The sequence below is a fragment of the Heloderma suspectum genome, chromosome 6 (assembly GCF_057233095.1).
Source record: "Heloderma suspectum isolate Gila_16-S chromosome 6, 16-S_ref, whole genome shotgun sequence".
Taxonomy (NCBI): Eukaryota; Metazoa; Chordata; class Lepidosauria; order Squamata; family Helodermatidae; genus Heloderma; species Heloderma suspectum.
This window is the reverse complement of record NC_139463.1, coordinates 55,628,532-55,649,958: the sequence shown is the minus strand read 5'-3', so window position 1 is coordinate 55,649,958 and position 21,427 is coordinate 55,628,532. Positions and strand designations below refer to the sequence as shown.

Genomic DNA, 21,427 nt, shown 5'->3' with positions numbered 1-21,427 from the left:
GGAGCTGAATCAGCTCCCTCTGGGAACATGCAGGGTCAAAAATCCAGATTATCCCAAAGCTAGCCTGGAGCTCTGGGCACGTCAGATGCAGTTTACTGCAAATTGTTTGGGTGGCTACTGGGTGGAGTCTCATCCCTGTCATCATTTAGAGAGCCTGTTCTCTCCCGCCCACTCTAACCTTGTCCCGCCTCTTCTGCTTACTCTGCCCAGTGTGTGTTAGCAGCCCAGCATCCTATGTCCGACCCTCCCCCACCCATTTTTTGTCATTTATGTACCCTCCAAAACCACAGTAGCGCAATAGCAACAGGACTAAATGCGATCCCTCACATTACCACATTAGTAGGGGCACCCAATCACTCAAATCACTTTAGGTAGCCTGCTTTCAATCTTTTAACATTTCCCCCCACTCACACACTTTCTGTGCATGTTTCCTCAGAAGTAAGAAATAAATCTTGCTCCCCTGCAGTGAAAGGGTTAAAGGCAAACTGCAGTAACTCGCCTGAAGGGCTCTTTCCTTCTCTGTTGCTCTCTTAAATCAGGATTGCGAAGTTGTGCTTCTTTGATGTTCTGTAGTTTCTCTGTTATGTAAAATCCCTTTTCCACTTGATTGCAGTAACAATCTTGCCTTCTCACTGCAGGGGGAAGGAGAAAGAGAGAAAGGGGGGGTGGAAGCACTAGGCAAGAGTGCACACATGGGGAAAAATGGGGGTGGGGAGCAGTAATTCTGCAGCAGATTGCTGGGATGCAGCAAAAGTGGGGTGGGGTGGAGGAGCTAGAAATGGGGAACACTGCAATCCTATGCATCTCTACTCAGAAGTAACCCCACTGAGGTCAATGGGGCTTCCTCCCCTGTAAGTGGGTTTAGAATTGCAACCTACATCTCCCAGAGGAGTTCTGAGGAACATAATACTAATACTAACACTAATAATAGCGAATCCCTCCCCAAATGGGCAAGCTGAAATCTGAAATTGAAGTCTGAATTTGAAGCAGATTGCTTGGATGCAGCAAAATTGGGGTGGGGGGGAGCTCTGGAGGACTGGGTTCCAAACAAATCTTCACATTCAGATTTCAGCTTGCTTATTTGGGAAGGGATTCTCCTTCTCATCATTATCATATGTTCCTATTTTTGTTCCTCTTTTTTGTTGTTTGGCCCCTAGAACAGATGTTCTTAGGCTATTTTGAGGTTCCTGTCCAGGTCAGCCCCCCCCCCCCACAAAACAAGAATTATCTCTCTCAAGACAATGTCATGTTAATAATGAAGAGGGGTGATGGGGTAGTCAGGCTTGCTTGGAAAAAAGACATATGCTTCAGTCCATCCCACACCTTGATGAAAAATTCTGGACTCTCTGCAATAAGAGTAACAAGTGTGCATTTATTGTGGGGAGGGGGACTGAAAAATCATCTGGATAGATCTTTAATTCTCCTCTTGTGCACCTTTTAAATGTTAGCATCTCTTGCATTGTCAGATGTTAGCTAGAGTGTTCCCTCTTTCTGCACTGTTAATGAGTGGTTCTTCTGCCCAGATGAGCGACATCCAACCTATTCTGGAGGGGGATATGCTCCTCCTTAAAGTTCAGGTTCGTAGTTTGGGGGTGCTTTTGGATCCACACTGTCACTCGAGTCACAGGTGGCTTTCCTGGCACAGAATACCTTATCAGCTTAGGCTGATATACCAACTACAACCCTATCTGGACAGATTTAGCCTAGGCTGAGTTATTCACTCTCTAGTAACCTCAGTTTATGTTACTGTACTACGTTATATGTGTGTGGGGGGGCCTTTGAAAACAGTCCAGAAACTCCAGCTGGTCCAACATACGGCATCATATTACACCAATCCTTTCTGATTTGCAATGGCTGCCAATCCATTTCCAAGCCCAGTTCAAAGTGTTGGCATTAACCTACAAACCCCTAAATAGCCAGGGGACAGGTTATCTGAAGGATTGTTTTCTTCCATATATATCTGCCTGGGCCCCAAGATCATCCTCAGAGGCCCTTTTCCAGATGCCCCCACTGAGTGAAGTGTGGCGGGGGGCTACTAAGATGAGGGTCTCTCAGTGGTGGCACCGTGGCTGTGGAATGCCCTCCCCAGGGAGGCTCACCTGGTACCTATGTTGTGGTCTTCTCGGTGCCACGTGAAGACCTTTTTACCGTCCCAGGCTTTTAAATCCTTTTTAGACCTTCAGTTTAAAAAACTGTTAGTACTTCTTAAGATCATTGTGCTGCTGCCAGCATTTACCTTGGTGTTGGTTTTATACTGTTTTAAACTTATTTTTATGTTATGTGCTCCCATGTTATTGTCATTTATTATTGTTTTGTGAAGCGCCCAGAGAGCTTCAAGTAATGGGTGGTACAGAAATGCAATAAATAAAATAACAACAACATTCTTCACTCTAGGGACTTTCCTACTAGACCTGCAAGAGAAGAGCCTAGCTGGGATTGCCAATCAGGTGCTTGACCAAATGATCTACAACAGACAGCTCAAGCTGGGGGACCGAGAACTGCTCTTAAGATCACTCCTGCTTCAGCACAGGTACTAGTGTCAGGGGCTGGCTGGACAGGCTGGAGGGCTGGCAGCTGAGAGGGAGCAGCAGAACCCATCTTCAGTCCTTCCTGGTTTGGTAAACTCCATAAGTCAGACTAGTGAAAGCTGGGGCAGGCGGGTCACATACAGAAGACTGAGGGGAGATATGATAGCGCTCTTCAAGTACTTGAAAGGTTGTCACAGAGAGGAAGGCCAGGATCTCTTCTCCATCACCCCAGAATGCAGGACACAGAAGAATGGGCTCAAGTGACAGGAAGCCAGATTCCAGCTGAACCTCAGGAAAAACGTCCTGACTGTTAGGGCAATACGACAATGGACCCAATTCCCTAGGGAGGTGGTGGGCTCTCCCACACTGGAGGCATTCAAGATGAGGCTGGGCAGCCATCTGTCAGGGATGCTCTGACTTGGATTCCTGCACTGAGCAGGCGGTTGGACTCGATGGTCTTGTAGGCCCCTTCCAACCCTACTATTATTCTATGATTCTATGAAAACGGTACTTAGCAGAAAGGTAAGAAGCAGCAAAGGGTGAAAGGACACGAACCAAGGCTAGGAAAACCAGGCCAGGCAGAATGTGGCCAGGAAGACTTGCCTTCCTGGTCACAAGAGGAAGTCCAGCATTGGGATATAGTTTACCTGGAAGGACTTATATATAAGGGTCCACAAAGTTTGGCTGGCCTTAGTAGTCCCTGAAAAGGGGAGGAGAAGGGGTCTGATGTTGCACTGAATTTCAGAACTACTCCGAATAGCTACTCCAGGTTCAAACCCTAATCAGCCATAAAGCTCACTGGGTATCCTTGGGTCAATCACTATTCCTCAGCCTAACCTACCTCATAGGATTGTTGTGGGGATAAAATGGCAGCAAGTGAGTACCATGTACACAGCCTTGAGCTTCTTGCATGAAAAGCAGGAAGGGATACAAATCAAATAGATACTTAAATCCTGGTGGCCTTTAATCTAGTCTGAAGATTCTAGAAGCAAGTGTCCTGCATCTCCTGCCCTTTTGGCCTGGTCCCTACCTTGTGGGTGACCTTTTCACCTCTCCCTTCAAACCACAATGACACAGACACCATACTACAAACCGGGAAACAAGCGGCTTATTGCCCTGCTGTGTCGGAGGACCAAATGGTGTGGCAGAAACAGCAAAAGACCTGTTGTAGAAACCATACCAGGGCTGGGGTGAAATCTGAAAGGTTGGATGAGAAGCAAACTCTAACCAAGACCAAACGAAGGAAGTGGACTACATCTAGCTGGACGATCTAGCCGTACAAATAGTCTTATTTCCTGTCTCCCCCTGCCCTTTGCCATGGGTTAAAAAATTCCAGACATTTTACATCTCTAGCAGCAGTTGAAAAATCACCGGTCCAAACAATTATGCACTTTGCTTCAGCAATGTCTTTAACTTTACTTAACAGCTCTCTTAATCAGCTGCTATGTTCTACTGTCAGGGTGGCTATACAGCAGGAGGAAGGGAAGTGTTTCCTGAGCCTACAACCATGGAATTTATGGAGGGCCTTGGGATTGACCCACCCTTGGCATGAGATGTAGATGGAATTCGGGTGCTTCCAGACAGGGCTTTTGTAGCACCATTGCCTCATTCACAAACTTTTATTCGGGTGTGTTTGTGTACATGTATGTTCAGATGTCATTGTCTTCCAGTTGTAACAGTCCTGTGTTCTCCAACCACTTCTTCCATCTTTTTCCTTTCTGCAGAAAATCTGTTAAGGAAAAAAAAAAGAGATGGAATTGCTGCACAGCGCCTTCTGAATGTTAGGACCAGGACCCCTTCATTCGGAAGCACCATATGGGTAGTTCCATATGGACGGCTCCTAACTCTACCAATCAAAAGGCATTGTGTAGCTATTTGATTTTTTACCTCCATACCAAATTTTTTGTGCTTAAGAAAAAGGGTGGAAGAAGTGGTGGGAAAACATGGGAGGGTTGCAAATGGAAGATGTCACTGCAAATGTAAATTTCCATGAATGAGGCAGAGTGATGGTGTGTTAAAAGCCTCGTCTGAAATCATCCTGTGCCATAAGGCAGTGGAGTGCAGAACGCCCATTCCCTTCAGAAATTCATGCTTTTTGCTAAAAATACAGTCACAGTAAGAAGTCTTCTAAAAAAACTTTAAATATTCCTTGTTCAGTCGTGTCCGACTCTTGGTGACCCCATGGACCATAGCACGCCAGGCCTTCCTGTCCTGCGCTCTCTCCCGGAGCGTGCTCAAGTTCTTTACAGCATCGGACTTTCTTTTCACCACCAGACACATCCACAGCTGAGTGTCCTTTCGGCTTTGGCCCAGCCGCTTCACTCTTTCTGGCGCTACTTGGAAATACCCTCTGCTCTTCCCCAGTAGTATATTGGACACCTTCCGACTTGAGGGGCTCATCTTCCGGCGTCATATCTAGCCTTGTGAGATGTTCCATGCGGTTTTCTTGGCAAGAATACTGGAGTGGGTTGCCATGTCCTTCTCCAGTGGACCACATTTTGTCAGAACTCTCTGCCATGACCTGTCCGTCTTGGGTGGCCCTGCACGGCATAGCTTATGGCTTCACTGAGTTACGCAAGCCCCTTCGCCACAACAAGGCAGTGAGCCATGAAGGGGAAATATTCCTAATGGGAGGAAAAGAACAATTAAATATTTAATATTATATGAAATCATTCAATATTTAACCTACAAGAAAATGCAAAGATTCAGAAATGTAAATGTTTCCATGAATTTAAGTGTTTTAAACAAAGAAACCAAATTGAAAAACATCTTATTTCTGTTGGAATTTTAAAGATGGGGATGTCACCCTTAGCTAGAAGGGCAAATCTTTGGAATAAATCCAGGTCCTCTGGATGTCTTGCATAGTTGACATTGGCTCTAAATTCCTCTGATAGTTTCACATGTATCAGTTGTCTGTGAATGAAACCAGTAATAAAGTATTTATTAATTTAAATTATTTACTGGATGCATTCTTTCTGAAGTCCTAGACATTAAATTGTTCTTTCCTCCCTACCGCTCTCATTCTTTGTTTCTTTCACCCCATATTTTTTTCCTCCTTTGTCCAGTCACCCTGATGAGTCCGCTTCATTAAGCACTGTTTCTCCTGCACGGCTCCAACAGACTGATGCCAAAGACTCAGCACAGCCACTTTTGAAGGAACATCACCAAATTGAGATGAAGACCTTTTTTCCTGGCTCAGAGCAGGTGAGGCAACTTTGGGACATTGGATTTAGGCAATGGAGAGTGCCCATCTTGTGAACACAGCACCAGGAACTCTGAGACTTAAACCAGGAACCTTCTGGCCTAAGTCTGGAACCGATTTGTGTTCAGGCCTCAGAGCACTCGTCAAGCACAAAAGATAATGAGAGTGTGCTAAAGCAGCCATTCTGATTGGCAGGCAGTATGAACCCTCCAGATTGGCCAGGCTTGGTATAAATATCAGGAATCAGGCTAGGAGTAGTATATTCTGCCTACTTCATTTCAGACTCCAGCTCCAGACTTTGCTCTGACACCAGCTATGCTCAAGCCCCCAACTGCAGGAGCTGACTTCAGAGACCCTTAGTTGGAAAACATACACTCCGGGTCTAGATTTGGGTATGGCCACTCACAGCCCAGACCTATAGAGGTAGCATTCATTAAAACATATACAAACTCCACCAGGAAATACACAGCAAAGAAGTGCATACTATTCACACATTTTAGAAAGCGGAATACAAACTGTTCCTTTCCCTAAGAGGATTGCATCCACTGAAGTCATCATGGTAAAATGCCTGCCATACCCAACTCCTCCCAGGATAGGGTGGTAAGGTCCTGGGAGTAAGGTAAGTCTGGTTATAGTGAGGCAAAGCAGAGGCAGAGTGAGTGCAAGGCAGGTATATGTTCAGCTATGGTAACAGTGTCCCTGTCCTGCTCAGACTAGAAAGCAGGCCTGACCTGGGTTAGGCTTAATCTGTTTACCACATGACTTGCTGGGGCCTATTGCTGTTCAAGACACCAGTAGGTGTGTTCCCCGGAATAGCCACACTTTGTTCACTCACGTTGGGTGCTTTCAGATGAAGGGCTCCTGGCACTAACAATCAAAAGGCACTGTGCAGCAATTCCATTCTTTTTTCTTAACAGATCTTTTGTGGTAAGAAAAAAAGATGGAAAAAGCCATGTGAAAACATGGGAGGGTTATGAGTGGAAGATGTTGTCTGGAACCCCCATAAAATTCTTTGAATGACACAGGGTGACAGAGCTATAAAAGCCTGATTGGGAAACACTCTTTTTATGGGGCATCGTTGTTCTCCTCTGTTTTCCCCATGGATCTTCCATCCCTTTTCCAATTGCAAAAAAAAATGCCCTTCTTAAAACACCTCAGAACAGTAGCATATGCCAGTATCCAGTGCTGTCAAAGTGCTAGTGCAATGTCATTGGTGCTTGCTAGGAAAAAGTTAAAAAGTGGAGATCTGCTACCAAATTTTGGTGGCAAACTGCACTCCTGAAATTCGGTAGTAAATTGCCACTTTCCCCTTTTTCCCAGTTTTGGTTAGCACTAGCACAATGCAGGGCTGGTCCAAGACATTTTGCTGCCTGAGGCAAAGAACAGGATGATGGTGCATTCCCCGCCCCCCATTTCCTGTATAAAAGCCGACCAGATTGGCGGTTGAATCTTACTTCAACACTAGTGAAGGGACGCCATTCTGGAATGCACCTGAGAGCAGCCGAGCTTTGGGGGCAAAGGGCAGGTCACGTGGTGCGCGCACACAGCTCTGCCTGCTTTGCGCACCTCAGCATCGACTGCCTGCAGCAAGCGCTTCACTCTGCCTAATGGTAGGGCCGGCTCTGGTGCAACGTCATTAGCGCTGGTGCTGTAACAGGATTCGATGCCGCCCATACGCTCCACACATGCCATTTGCCTTAGCACTACAGTTCTGCCTTTCTGAAGAGGCACCAGTGATGTACTGGGTTGGTGAGCCTATCACCACACATGTGCTTCGACACACCTTCACTATTACCTTTCCCATAGACACCATTTTATCAGTGGATATAAAAAACAACTTTGAATTTGTGCTAAAACACCTTTTCATTTAAGTGCTATTGTGTGAATATTTCATAATTTTAAATAAATGTAGGAGAAAAGGTGTTTTTAGCACAAATACAGAAACATCTTTTATCCTATATTTAAAATTATGAAATATTCACAAAACAGCACTTAAATGATAAGGTGTTTTAGAACAAATTTAAACATTGATCTAACACTCCCCACCTTTTCCAAAGCCTTTCCAGTCAGCACCATTTTTGCACCATGTTTTTATTTTTTGCCAAGCTTGTAATTAGTGCTATAGTACTTTTAGCCTGTCTTTTTGAAAAAAAGTGATTAAAGTAATTGCACAGTAGCTCCTAAATAAAAAAGGTGATTTAGTGCAAATTAAAGAAATTGAAAATATTTGTAAAACTTGATTGAAAACGTGTATGTGCATAGAGTCACAGAGTTGGAAGGGGCCATTTAGGCCATCAGTTACAACCCTCTGCTCAGTGCAGGAATCCAGTTTAAAGCATCCCTGACAGATGGCTGTCTAGTCACTGCTTCAATATTTCTAGTGACAGATAACCCACCGCCTCCCTGGGCAGTTGGCACCATTGTCTGACTGTTAGGAAGTTTCTCCTGATGTTCAGGCAAAATCTGCCTTCCTGTAACTTAAGCCTGTTGTTTCATGTCCTACAGTCTTGGATGACAGAGAACAGGTTGCGGCCCTCTTCTGTGTGACAACCCTTTAGATACTTGAAAAGTGCTATCATATCCCTCTTCAGTCTTCTATTCTCGAGACTAAACATGCCCTGTTCCTTCAATATTTCCTCGTAGGACTTAGCTTCTTGTTCCCTGATCATCTTTGTCACCTCAGAATTGTCCCTCCCCTGCCCGCACAGCTATGTCTCACCCAACAGTGGAATGTAGCAGGCTGCCCACACCAATAATAGGGGCATTCGGCAGCAAGCCATGAGTTACTTAATCAACCCATGATTTGTGGGAATGTATGCGAGACGCTTCCAGTTTGCAGCAACAGCCTCATTCATAGGTTGTTAGCGTGATGTCCAAGCCTGGACACTTTGGGTTATTCATAGGTTAACTTTGGGTTGTTTAACCTAAGAATAACCCAAAGTGTTCGGGTTTAGATGTCACACTAACAACCTATGAATGGGCATAGGTTGCTGCTGCAAACCAGAAGCACTTCACACTCAGCCCTGCAAATTGTGGGTTAATTAATCCATGATTTGCTGCTGAATGTTGCCGTTACACTAAATAAAGTTATTGGGGCTATTTGCATGTAACACCCAGAGAGCTCCAGCTATTGGCTGCTATAGAAATCTAATAAAGCAATCCATTTTAAAGAGGAAAAAGCATTGCATGCAACCCCAAAGAATGGAAAACCAGTTGTAATTCCATACACCGCTAGCAGAAAAACAATGACTGGGTAGCAGTCAGCCTGAAGCTCCCTTCCTTTGTACTGATGCCTGACATTCTCTCTGCTTGACAGCATCCCAGAGGTGGTTCTGTTTCTGAGTGCAGGTGGCCATACATTCAGCCGAGGACAGTGGCAACCTGGGAAGGGGAAGACGTGGGCCCTGCTCCCATAACATTTAGATAAGCAAGCACAGGGCTGGCCCAAGACTTCCTGAGGCCGAGGACACATCACCTCTCCACCGCCCCACGTTCCACATACAGAAGCAGACCAGACTGGCAGCTGGATCTTACTGAGACAATGACAGGACAGCGACCCCCCACTGCTGCACCTCAGGGCAGCAGGCTAGCTTAAGGAGCATAGGGAAGGCTCTGTGGAACTTACAGATCTGTCTCCCAACACCTCCCCACCACTCCCCCCACCCTTCTAGCCTCTGCTCCCCCCCTTCCTAATGGCAGGGCAGGCTCTGAGCAAACAGCACAGAGGAAAGTGACCCACTTTGCCAAACACAGCCCTTTAGTCAGTTTTTTTGGCCTACCAGGGAACTGCAGAATGGGCAGGGGGGCATATCCATACATGACAAGCCAGAATACATGAATGGAATCTAAAAGAATCTTCCCTCCCCCTCCTAAAAACCATGCACAAAGAAGCATCATAAAAACGAAGCACTAGATCCTGGCCACCTGAACTCCATTGAAATACTAGGCCTATGAGGGTGCAATTACCCTCGACAAGACTAAAGCGGGACTAGCTGGGGTTGTTCAATCTACCCAGGCCTTAGCCGAAGGGGAAGGAAGGCACCCTCACCTCTCCAGAACTTTGCATTTTTCTCCCACACCACGGCCCCAAGCATACCGAGCAGAACCCACTCCACAGTTTGAGAACTGTTGTGTCCTGCTCTGGCTGAATCAGGCTCAGCATTAGATCAAGTAATGAGTGATCCAAAAGCAAGTCAATAAATAGGCAATGATCGAAGGCACACTTCTACCAGACAAGGGGGAGAGTCCCGGGAGGGAGGTCTGAGATCTAAACACAGATAAGCAGTCAAATACAATACATGGTCCAAAAAGCAGAGTCAAGCAGGGGTCTAAGGTCAGTAGCACAACACTTCCATCAGAGAACAAAGTTACATGATACTGAAGCTGGTAGAAGGTATCGTTTCCAGCAGTGGCTAGACTGACACTGAAGGTTTATATTGCCAAAGCTTCCTGGGCCCCACCCAGGGCTCAGCTGTACTTCATTACAGGCCCCCTGGTAAAAATCCTAGTTGTGAGAGCCTTGCTCCTGAGGAGGCCTTTTCTGCACGTGCGCACTCCTTTGCCTAGCCATGCTCTGAGCCTGTACCATCAGGCACCGGCGTTCTTGGGAGCTGGGTGGTGGTTCAGCATCCCCCTCTGAGATGCATAGATGCTTCAGATAGAGATGCTAAAGCAGTGATCCATTGATTAGGCAAAATGGGACAATCCAGTTCCCTATTCCATTTCTGCTTTACATCCTACATATTTATTCCCCAATAGTAAGTATTTATAAGCATTTCCAGCAGTGAAGGAAACTCTGAAGTTATAAAAGTGGCTGGGCCAAACCCAGATTCTAACCAATCTTGCAATTGCAAGTATTGCTATTCAGCCATAGCAGGCACATCGTAATTGGCATGCAAAGCTGAGAATGAAAAAAACTCATAACCAGCACCCACTAGCTGATCCAAGGTAAAAATCAACTTATCCGTCCACGTCCACCACAAAAATATTCTTTTGCCAAGTTTTAAATCTGGGTTTCCTCATAGAGTCAATTTAGCATGAGAAAATTAATAATTGTAATATTATAACTACATGTTGAGGCCAGGCTGGGGCAATGGACAGCCACACCTGAGTTTAGACCTGGAGGTTACACTCTCCAGCTCAGGACTCCTGAGATTATTGGCCTGGGCTGGAAGAACTTCAAAGGCTGGAGCACAACAAACAGAATGCATCACTCTGATGATGAAGCCAAGGCAGAAGGCCTCTTATACCAGGCACAGCCAATCCAGAGTCCGTATATAATCCCAGGCTGAGGCTGCACTGCACAACCCTATCCCCTCCAGTTTCTGAGGCCTCTGCATATAGAATCTACTGTCAATTTGTAGAGAAAAAGATTTTAATGTTTATGACACCATAAGAGACTGGTATTTTCTCCTCCTAAATAATATTTACAGATTGATCCTAGTATGTTTACTCAGAAGTAAGTCTCACTAAGTTCAATGGGCAATCACAAATGTATAATCTGAAAGTGGATTTCTGTTAACTGTCAATACTTCATTCTTTAAAATAATGCAACTTTTAAAAAAGGCCATGCATAGCAAATCTTCAAATATTTGCTTTGAATTTAGAATCAAAGTGCTTAGAGCAAGAAGGCGACTGAACATTCTAATTCAAGTAATAAAAATGAAGCCTCCTTGCTCAGAGTCCCCAGTGTGAGGGGCAAAAGCAGAGCACAAACTGTAAAGTTATTTTGGGCTGTGCCCCCACACAAAACCTTGGGGAATAACCTCATGTTTCTTCTTACAGGAAAAGCAAAGGAGTAGCAGTTTCAAGAAGCTGCTTTCAGATAAGGTCTCACCTGATGCGGAAGCCACGCTGGGCCTGGTTGGTAAGTATCTTGTAATGTGTGAAGGGATAAAAGGGATCCTGTGATGGGAGAGGCAGGGAGGACCCATAGCTCGGTGGAAGAGTACCTGTTTTATATGGGCAAGTTTCAGTCTCTGGCATCTCCAGTTGAAGGAACCCAGGGAGCAGGGCTGGGGAAGACCTCTGAATGAATCCCACCAGCCATGGTAGCGAAGTGGGATCTCTATGTTGAGCATACCAGAGACACAAAACACCTGTGGAGGGCTGTTGCTTTCATGTCTTGCTTGTTGGCTTTCTGGATTTCAGCAGCCACGGCTGGAAACTGGATGCTGGACCACATAGATCAGGCATGGGCAACTTGTGGCTCTCTAGATGTTTTGGTGTACACCTCCCATCAGCTCTAGCCAGAGTAGCCATGCAAGTTGTAGGCCCAAACATCTGGAGGGCTACAACTTGCCCACCCGAGATGGATGGATCCTTTGTCTGATCCGGAGGACTTTGTGTCCTCAACCCATCTGGCAATGAGGGGATTCTAAAGAAGTGGTTTCTTGGGATAATTTAATGTTAGATGAGACTTCAGGTTGGATGTGCTCATGTTTGTCAATGGTCAGTCATTTGCTTGTCTGTGGTGAGTAAAAATCACCCCTCAGGGATTATATTTGTAAATTGGAGAAGGTATTATTCTTCCCCGCCCCCAGCTGTCAGCATGCTACAAATGTAGACATGGGCAGGCAGGCTAGTACATTTTTTTTCTGGGCTAATAACTTCTATGCACTTGTTTACAATAAGGTTTCACTTTTGCTTTGTTTTTTTGATGTGCAGACATTAGCAGGTGATCATGCTTATCTTCCTGCTATGAAAATTTTCACTTGCTGATTTTTGAATACCAAACTCCTGTTAAAGGCTTAGTAGCAGGCAAGTCCACTGTTTTTCTGTCCAGTTGGAGACCCTCATTTACAAAGCTGCCTATGGCCCGTATCAGAGTGTATGCTGTACTTCTCAGCCATTGCCACTACCACCACATATGCAGGGAGAGGCCATTAACATCTTGTGTACCACCATGCTCTGTAATAACCTAGGGGTGGGGAAGGCCTGGTTCATGTGGTGTAGGCAATGCAGTACTGTGTCTGCATAGAGGCCTACATGAATCTGTTCTAGGCATGGGCTCTGGAGGAACAGTGTGTTTCAAAGATGGTGGACTGCACCCCACAAACTCAGATTTTGCCTTCCAAACAAGCTTAAGTTTTATTTAAACACAGCCTTTTCCACAGAGCTCTCTCAGGCCGTGGCCTCTCTCTCCTCAGGCCAGAAGCAACTCCTTCCCGACTCCTCCCAGGAAGCACACCCCCTCCAGGCCAAACCCAGCAATTCTTTCATATAACCTTTTGTAGGGAACCAGAGTCAGTAGGAAGCCCTCGGGGCAAGGTTAATTCGAAAAGTGCAGAGAAAACAGTCTCCCGTAAGCCATGTATGTGCCTCAGTAGGGAAGAATCCCTAGCAGTGGGGTCTGAGTTCAAGGCTGGCTGACATTGGGCTTCTCCACACGGGGCTTTTATCCTACGATTGAGATTGGTCACTTATGGAACTGTGTGGGTCCTTTACATGACGTCGTAAACCTCCAACGCTTCTCCTGTACTTGCCCAGCATTGCCGCAGCTTAATTTGAAGCGGAAATTATCTAGTAATGAAAAGAACCATTTTCCATTTCTACCTGAAGAGAGGAGATCCTGCAATAAGAAGAGCTAGACCACAGCACCATCTAGTGGCTGTACAAATGAAACATATAGAACTGGTGGATAAAGGGGAAAAAGGGGGGGAAGGGAAGCGTGTGTAAAGGCAGCTTGTCATGATCCTGCATTTAAAACAGAAGCAGAAAGCCCCGGTAAAGTGGCAGGATTTTAGCCTGCTATAGAAATGCTCACTGGCATTGTTCTCACTAGGATGTAAAATAAAGTTTGCCTCAAATGAGACTTGTTCTAGAGGTTCCCAGATGTTGGAAGCTAAAAGAAGAAATGCTGAATTGGATCCCAAAGGCCTACTTATCATATCACTCCTCAGTAGTCTGTGTCAGTGGCAGCCTCTTTAACTACAAAAGAGTAGTAAAAGCATTTCTCTGATCCCTGACACACCTTTCTTCTTACTTCCTTTTTTCTTTCCTTTTAAAATTGCCCTAACCAGATTTAAAATTAGAAAAGGTTTAAGTAGTCTTAAAATGTCTGTCCAGGGCAGTCCCAGACATCGTGGTGTTTGAGGCAGAAAAATCGAAAAAGATGCTCCCTCTTGATACCACACATAAAAGAATAAACTAAATAACTGCCACAGTTTAATATTGCCCCAAATTTGCTGTCTCATCCTGCCAAGTGGTAGGGCCAGCCTTGATAATTCCATGACAACATGATATATGCTAATCTAGCGAGGTTTCGGGGAAGGTATATCAGTTGGTTCTTGCTATCTTGTGCATTCTGGCAAGGGAAGAAGCTATATTTGTTGCTGGCAGGAACTCTGCTTTGCTTCTCTATCTGGCTTGTCAAAACTTGGTTGCAAACTTTGCTCACTTTGCTGTCTCTCGTTTTCTTCCCTTGTCCCCCTTCTCTTCCACCCCCCTTGCCTCTGCTTGGATCCCTTCCCTTCCTGCCCATGGTCTGCATTTCTCTCGCTCTCTCTTTGTGCCAAAGCCCCTAAATGATGCCCCATACCCATCCATCCTCCCTTCAGGCTGTGCCACCTTCATGGAGCACCCCACTCTGGCCTTTGTACGCTTGAAGGATGCTGTGGAGCTGGATTCTGTCCTGGAGGTCCCTGTGCCTGTCAGGTTCCTTTTTGTGGTTCTGGGTCCAGATCCCCCGCACACCAGCTACCGTGAGATTGGGATAACTCTCTCGACAATGATGTCTGAAAGGGTAAGTTTGAATACCCCATAACTTCAAGTTGCCTGGGGAAGTCATGGAATCTCCTTCCTGGGAAGTATTTAAGGAGGGATGGTGTGATCAACAACTAGGAGCCCATTTGGGCTGAGAGCTGGGCTGGATTCCACAGCTGGGCCTGTGGAGAGGTAGCTGAGTACATATGAGTTGCGGTTTGGCCTCTGAAGGACTGTTTCCCTGAAGAGGGAAAGGAATAAACAAAGAAACACAGGAGTCACAGTTAAAAGAAACCTGGTTCAGCAGGCCTGGACTGAAAGTGGCAGAATGCCGTTGTATAATTCTTTGCATGCATATTTGGGATGGGGAAGCTGTGGGCCGGATTTGGCCCATGGGGCCTCCCCAATTGGCTTGCCCCACCTCACAGCACGAGACTTGAAAAAAAGCCTCCCACAGGTTCCACTGAGTGGCTTTTTCAAGCCTATCTGACATGTAGGAGGGCAATGGGGGGGCAATCACAGCTGGGGAGGACAGGTTTAGCCTCCCCCACTCTGTGTGCTGCCACCCCCAAATTGCAGCCCCTGGGCAGTAATTAGGGTGGAACCAATGGGAGGCTTTTTAGGAGCCTTATTGCTGCATGGCTTCGTGTGTGTATGTGTGTATGTATGTGTGGGAATGGGGGAGGTGTGTGGCTTTGGCCCCACCCAACTTTGGCTCCCCCCCCCCCCACACTGCTAGCCTGCAGCACCCAGGGAATGTAGCCCTCTGGGCAAAAACAGTTCCCCACTAGGGTGGCTACTTATGAACTGCCAAAAAAGAGGAAATGCGTCACCAAAAAAAAAGGAGCGATTTGCATATGCTGTTTTATATGTTGGGCCGCGGTGGCTTAGTGGTTAAGACGCTGAACTGCAGACTGGAAGGTCGGCAGGACAGCAATTCAAGACCCGAGTGCTGTGTGACGGAGTGAGCTCCCGTCTTCAGTCCCAGCTTCTGCCAACCTAGCAGTTCGAAAGCAAGAAATTGCAAGTAGATAAATAGGTACCGCCTCGGCGGGAAAGGTAACAGCGTTCTGTGCACCTCGGTGTTCAGTCATGCCGGCCACATGACCACGGAAGCGTCTTCGGACAGCGCTGGCTCTTCGGCTTAGAAACGGGGATGAGCACCGCACCCTAGAGTCGGACACGACTGGTTGGGGACACCTTTACCTTTATTTTATATGTATAGATACAAATTTAGAAATAATTTGTATATTTAAATAGATATACAGTACCAGTGGAGGCTGGTGGTTCCAGTTTCACAGGGGTGGGGATCCAATCTGGGTTTTAGTTAGAACCAGCCAGAACCCTAAAGGTGCTGTCCAAGATGCTGAATCCATTTTGGGGCTAGGGTGCAGCACCTTGGATAGCACATTTAGAGTTCTGGCTGGCTCTAACTAAAACCCAGAATGGAATATCTCTCCTCCGAAACTGGAGCCACCAGTCTCCACTGTATTGTCCATCTCATTATAGTGTGGAAGACTGAGATCAGGAGACCTGTGTGCCTTGCTCAGTCTGCTATGAGGGGCTAGCACCAACCAGGTGCTAATGGTTGGTGGGCAACTTCAAGGCCCTTTCACTTGTCCGACGGTTCTTCATCTTTCAACCCGACTTGGACTGGGCAGCCCTTCCAACAGAGGACACCTTCAAAATAAAAGACAGTCCTTTGCAAAAGAGGACACATGGCCACCCTATTCCCACACCCCTGATAGTGCTTTCAGTGTTTGGAGTGCTTCTCATACATTATTTACAAGAGACCTGTAAGGTGAGCTAATATGTATTTATTTTATTACATCCATTTATTTATTTATGCAATACATTTATAGCCCTCCTTTCCTCCAAGCTCAAGGCGGTATGTATAGTTCTTCTCCCCACATTTTATTCTCACAACAACCCTGTGAGGTAGATTAGGCTGAGAGACAGCGACTAACCTAGGGTCACCCAGTGAGTTTCAAGGCCGAGTAGAGATTTGAACCTGTGCCTCTCCAGTTCTAGAGCAATACTCTAACCACTTCTTCACACCGGCTGTCAGACTACAGTCCTACAGACTAAAATGAAAGAATTGTGATTTCCCTAAGGCCACCTAGTGAATTTATATAGCTGAAGTGAGATTGAATTTGCAACCTCTTGCATTACCTTTCATTTTCTTAGCCACTCTGCTATACCAGGAAGGGTTTAATGTAGCTCCCAGGCAATCAGATGGTTGGATTGGGGATCAGTCAAGGACTAAAAGAACAGGGAAACAACTTCCATACCTATGTGCAGTGACTGAGGCCTTCACTTCTGAGTTGTGGTCCTTGAGCAGGGGAAGGGGTGCACAACTGGATGAGTGGCGAAGCCCCAGTTTATGAATACATGAACTAATTTCTATGTGATGTGTCACTGAAAACAACGCAAGGAGCCTGTGAGGTCATCCCATACCACACAGCTGATATCTCTGCTCAGTGCTCCATGTTCTGGCATGTTTCATGCTTGTGCCTTGATATTGTATTGACAAGTGTATCGACATGTCCCTCACTGCAGCCATTAATCTGGTTAAGCCTGCTCCTCCTCCGTTGTTGAAGCATTCTTCCTTCCTAAAGCTTAAGCTGCACGTATGGTATATATCTATTTTGTATTTAAAACGCATAGTCTCACAATTCAGCTTAATGGTCTCTCAAGGGAGCCTGCAATACTTAAAACCATATATAATATATTAAGAAAACAGCACTCTAAATACATTTCAATTAAATTAACAGTCACTAATGTCACAGCTAAGATATTTAAAACAGCAGCATAACTTAAAGATCTTAGGCACTTTATTACCACCACCACCACCACCACCACCACTAATTTATGTATATCTACTCATTTAGTGAACGTGTCTGGCTTTGCATGAGTTGGATAGCCCTTAGATTGATACAGTGAAGCCTTCAAAGTTACACAGCTGTTAGAGATGAACACATAGTAAATCCACTTCTGCTAGGCACAGTCCCAGCCATCCTCTACCCCTATAGCCCCCTGAGGGAGGGGACTACCTACTCCATTCCCAGGGGGGGGCTGCCCCAAAACAGGGGAGAGGAGGCAGCTGCATAACTCTGACCACCCCCTGAACTCCCCCATGGCTTCAAGCTGTTTCACTGCAAAGCTATGCACTGGTTAGGAAAGTCTGCCACCTAGTGACCGAAGGTGGTATTATAGGTTTCAAACACAGAGACACATTTATATTAATTAAAATTCATTAACGCGTTTTAACAGAGAAATAACTCTGAGGTGCACACCCCTAAGGTCCCCTTAGTATGCATGCCTTGTTTTAGGCATCTAGGTTTCATGGTCTTGGAGCTATGGCATTGAAAGCCAGACATCATCATCATCATCATCATCAGTATTATTATAGATTTCTAAGACTGCAACCCTATACATACTTTCCTGGGAGTAAATCCCACTGCACAGTGCTTGCTTATTTTTTATTTTATTTATTTTAAACATTTATAAGGCACACCTTCATCCAACAATCAGATAATCATTACAATAAAAATAAATAAAACCTAAACATAAATAGAGTAAAACTGAGAGACATAAAAACTATTTCAACCAGCTAAAATACACATTTAAATTTAAAATATCTGGGCAAATAACATGTTTTAACCTGGCACTGAAAGAATACAACATTGGCACCAGGGGGCTCTCCTGCGTGAGGGTATTCTAAAGTCAGAGAATAGCCACAGGGAAGGCCCTGTCTTTTGTAGATACGAAATGTTCTTTCTTTATAACTGGGATACAGAGAAGGGCTTTATCTGAAGATCTTAATGCTTGGACAGATTGATATGGGAGGAGGCACTCCTTCATACATTTGGGCACCAAGCTGCTTAGGGCTTTAAAGCACCATTACCTTAATCGGGCTTGGATGCGAATAGGAAGCCAACGTAGCTCCTTCAGAACGGATGTAATATAGCTCCACCTAGGCAAACTAACCAGAGTTCTCGCAGCGGAATTCTGTCCTAACTGAAGTTTCCAAATCATTTCAACAGCAACCCCGTGTATGATACATAACAGTAAACCCACATAGAAGTTAGGTCACTGTGGCCAGGCTACCTCTGTCTAGGAAAGGCTGCAACTAACAAACTAGCCGAAGGTGGTAAAAGGTGTTCCAAGGGCACTTGGGCTTCAAGTGACAATGCTGGATCCAAGATCATCCCCCTTGCTGCCCACTTGTTCCTTCAGGGGGAGTGCAACCACATCCAGAACAGGTTGAGCACCAACTTCCACAATGCCTCCATCTTGTCAGGTTTCAGCTTCTCCTGTGTAGACATGCATAGGATTGTGCTGTGAGTTGTTGTTGTTGTTGTTCAGTCGTTCAGTCGTGTCCGACTCTTCGTGACCCCATGGACCATAGCACGCCAGGCCTTCCTGTCCTGCGCTCTCTCCCGGAGCGTGCTCAAGTCCATATTCATTGCATCCGTGATGCTATCTAGCCATCTCATCCTCTGCCGTCCCCTTCTCCTTTTGCCTTCAGTCTTTCCCAGCATCAGGGTCTTTTCCAGGGAGTTTTCTCTTCGCATTAGGTGGCCAAAATATTGGAGCTTCAGCTTCATTATCTGTCCTTCCAATGAGCACTCAGGGTTGATTTCCTTTAGGATGGACTAATCTGACCTCCTTGCAGTCCAAGGGACTCGTAGGAGTCTTCTCCAGCACCACAGTTCGAAGGCATCAATTCTTCAGTGCTCAGCCTTCCTTACAGTCCAGCTCTCACAGCCATACATTACTACTGGGAAAACCATAGCTTTGATCCATTTACACTGACCATGTATTAAATTCCAAGAAGCACTCATGTCCTGCTGTGGGTTTCCTGTGCATGGCTGGTTGGCTGCTGCATGTACAAAATGCTGGACTAGGTGGACTCCTGGTCTGATCCAGCCTGAGGAGGGTGTCAGATGATTATCGTAGTGTTGTTGTTGTTGTTCAGTCGTGTCTGACTCTTCGTGACCCCGTGGACCATAGCACGCCAGGCCTTCCTGTCCTCTGCTGTCTCCCGGAGCGTGCTCAAGTTCATATTCATTGCATCCGTGATGCTATCTAGCCATCTCATCCTCTGCCGTCCCCTTCTCCTTTTGCCTTCAGTCTTTCCCAGCATCAGGGTCTTTTCCAGGGAGTTTTCTCTTCGCATTAGGTGGCCAAAATATTGGAGCTTCAGCTTCATTATCTGTCCTTCCAATGAGCAGTCAGGGTTGATTTCCTTTAGGATGGACTGATTTGACCTCCTTGCAGTCCAGGGGACTCGTAAGAGTCTTCTCCAGCACCACAGTGCTGTTAGATTTGATATACATCCACCCATTCACCTCCTGCTCCTTCAACTACTGTCCAACATTTCAAAGATGAAAATTGGGACACCCCTATTCTCGTAACAAGGATCAAGGCTGATCTCCCACCCTGACTCAAATTGCACCTTGCTGAAGAATATTTTTGTCACCTGCTTTTCAGCCTGATACTCTCCAGATATTTCATCAGCCCCAGGCAGAATGGCCAATATTCAGGAGTGGTGGGCATTGTAGTCCGAAGTCTCTGGAGGGTGCTACATTGGGAATGGCTGCCATATATAGTATGCATTTACTCTGCAATAACCTATATTGCGATAGCTTCTGAAGCAGGGAGATTAATCAACTAAGCTTAACCACGTTTTAGACATCATTTATACGTTACTTTCGGCTTTCTAATGATTTTTTTCAGAATGCAAGCACATTTAACTGCATAAGGGACCTGGTTGTCCTTATTATAAAAAAGAAGCTGCTGCAACTCAAATGCACTCAGCACCATTTATGGTCTAGATGGACTATTATGAGGGACGACCCCCCGTCCTCAAATAGAGCAGAAGGTCTGCAGAAATGCTCCTGACTGGCTGTGCAAAGCTCTGCTGCCGCGGCTGCTCTGCCATGGCACTCTGCCAGGAGTCAGGGCAAATAGGAGGCATGTCAGGAGCAGATCAAAGGAGGCTTTGGATCCACTGGATTCAAAGCCTCCTCATTCTCCAGAATGTGGGCAAAATTATGCCAGCCCTGAAGCTGGTGTAGTTATTTCCCCTCTGATAGTGGAAGAGAAAATTATATTTAAAAAGACTAACCAGTGGCAAGAGGGGGAAACTGCTGCCCCCCGCCTGGATGGAGCAATCCCAGCAGGGCTTAGGAAACAGATTCCTTGGCTATGGAGTATCCCACAAAATAGGACTGCTCTGTTAAAAAGTTTTTCAAGCCATCCACAAAATCTTCCCAACACAGACAAAATAGGAACAATGATTTATTGGAGCCAGGTACCACAAAGTAGGGACAGTTTGGAGGATATGCCTTCCATATCAGAGCCATTTTCCTTTATTATTTTGTTTTAATTGGAATGTGCATATACCTAGTTTGTTTTTTAACTTGGTAGGTTTGAAAATCTAGATTTGTCTACATCCACCCATTCACCAGAATACGGTAGAGAGACAGAAGCATTCTGCAGAGGGTGGACTCCATACTCTTGTTGCCTACTCTTAAGTGAAGAAGAGTTAATGAGTGTATTGACTTAAACATAGCTACTTAAGTGAATCTGGTCATGGGCCAGGAGTTAAGTCACCATGGGGCACCACATCATTCAGGGAAATCCTGATCCTGTGAAAACCCCTGCCAGGCACTGCCCCTTCTATGGACCCCCAGAGGCAATATGGCATCTGTCTTTTCTTCTTCCCTGGGTAGGTGTTCCGCAATGACTCCTACTTGGCAGAGCAAAGGCAAGACCTGGTGAAGAGTGTGGAAGATTTCCTGGACTGTTGCATTGTCCTCCCGCCCTCTGATATCCAAAGTGAAAAACTCCTCATGACATTGTTGCCAGTGCAGAAGGAGTTCCTACGAAAGAGGTACCAGCCCGTAGAGAAGAAGAAGCCAGAGGCAGAGCTCTTAAAGGAACTAGGTATGGCTTAGTATAGAAAGACCATTCAGCTTCTGCAGGA

General features: G+C 45.8%; 1 protein-coding gene across 7 annotated transcripts in view; it reads left to right on the top strand.

The window, feature by feature from the left end:
- Positions 1-21,427, top strand: part of SLC4A1 (solute carrier family 4 member 1 (Diego blood group)) — a 75,748-nt gene that overhangs the window by 24,094 nt on the left and 30,227 nt on the right. For all 7 annotated transcript variants that reach the window (XM_084804436.1, XM_084804432.1, XM_084804437.1 and 4 more), the window contains 5 exons: positions 2,395-2,530; positions 5,594-5,732; positions 11,515-11,596; positions 14,289-14,473; positions 21,174-21,387. In XM_084804436.1, the coding sequence (XP_084660562.1) occupies positions 2,395-2,530; positions 5,594-5,732; positions 11,515-11,596; positions 14,289-14,473; positions 21,174-21,387 (756 nt within the window). The remainder of the gene's footprint in view (positions 1-2,394; positions 2,531-5,593; positions 5,733-11,514; positions 11,597-14,288; positions 14,474-21,173; positions 21,388-21,427) is intronic.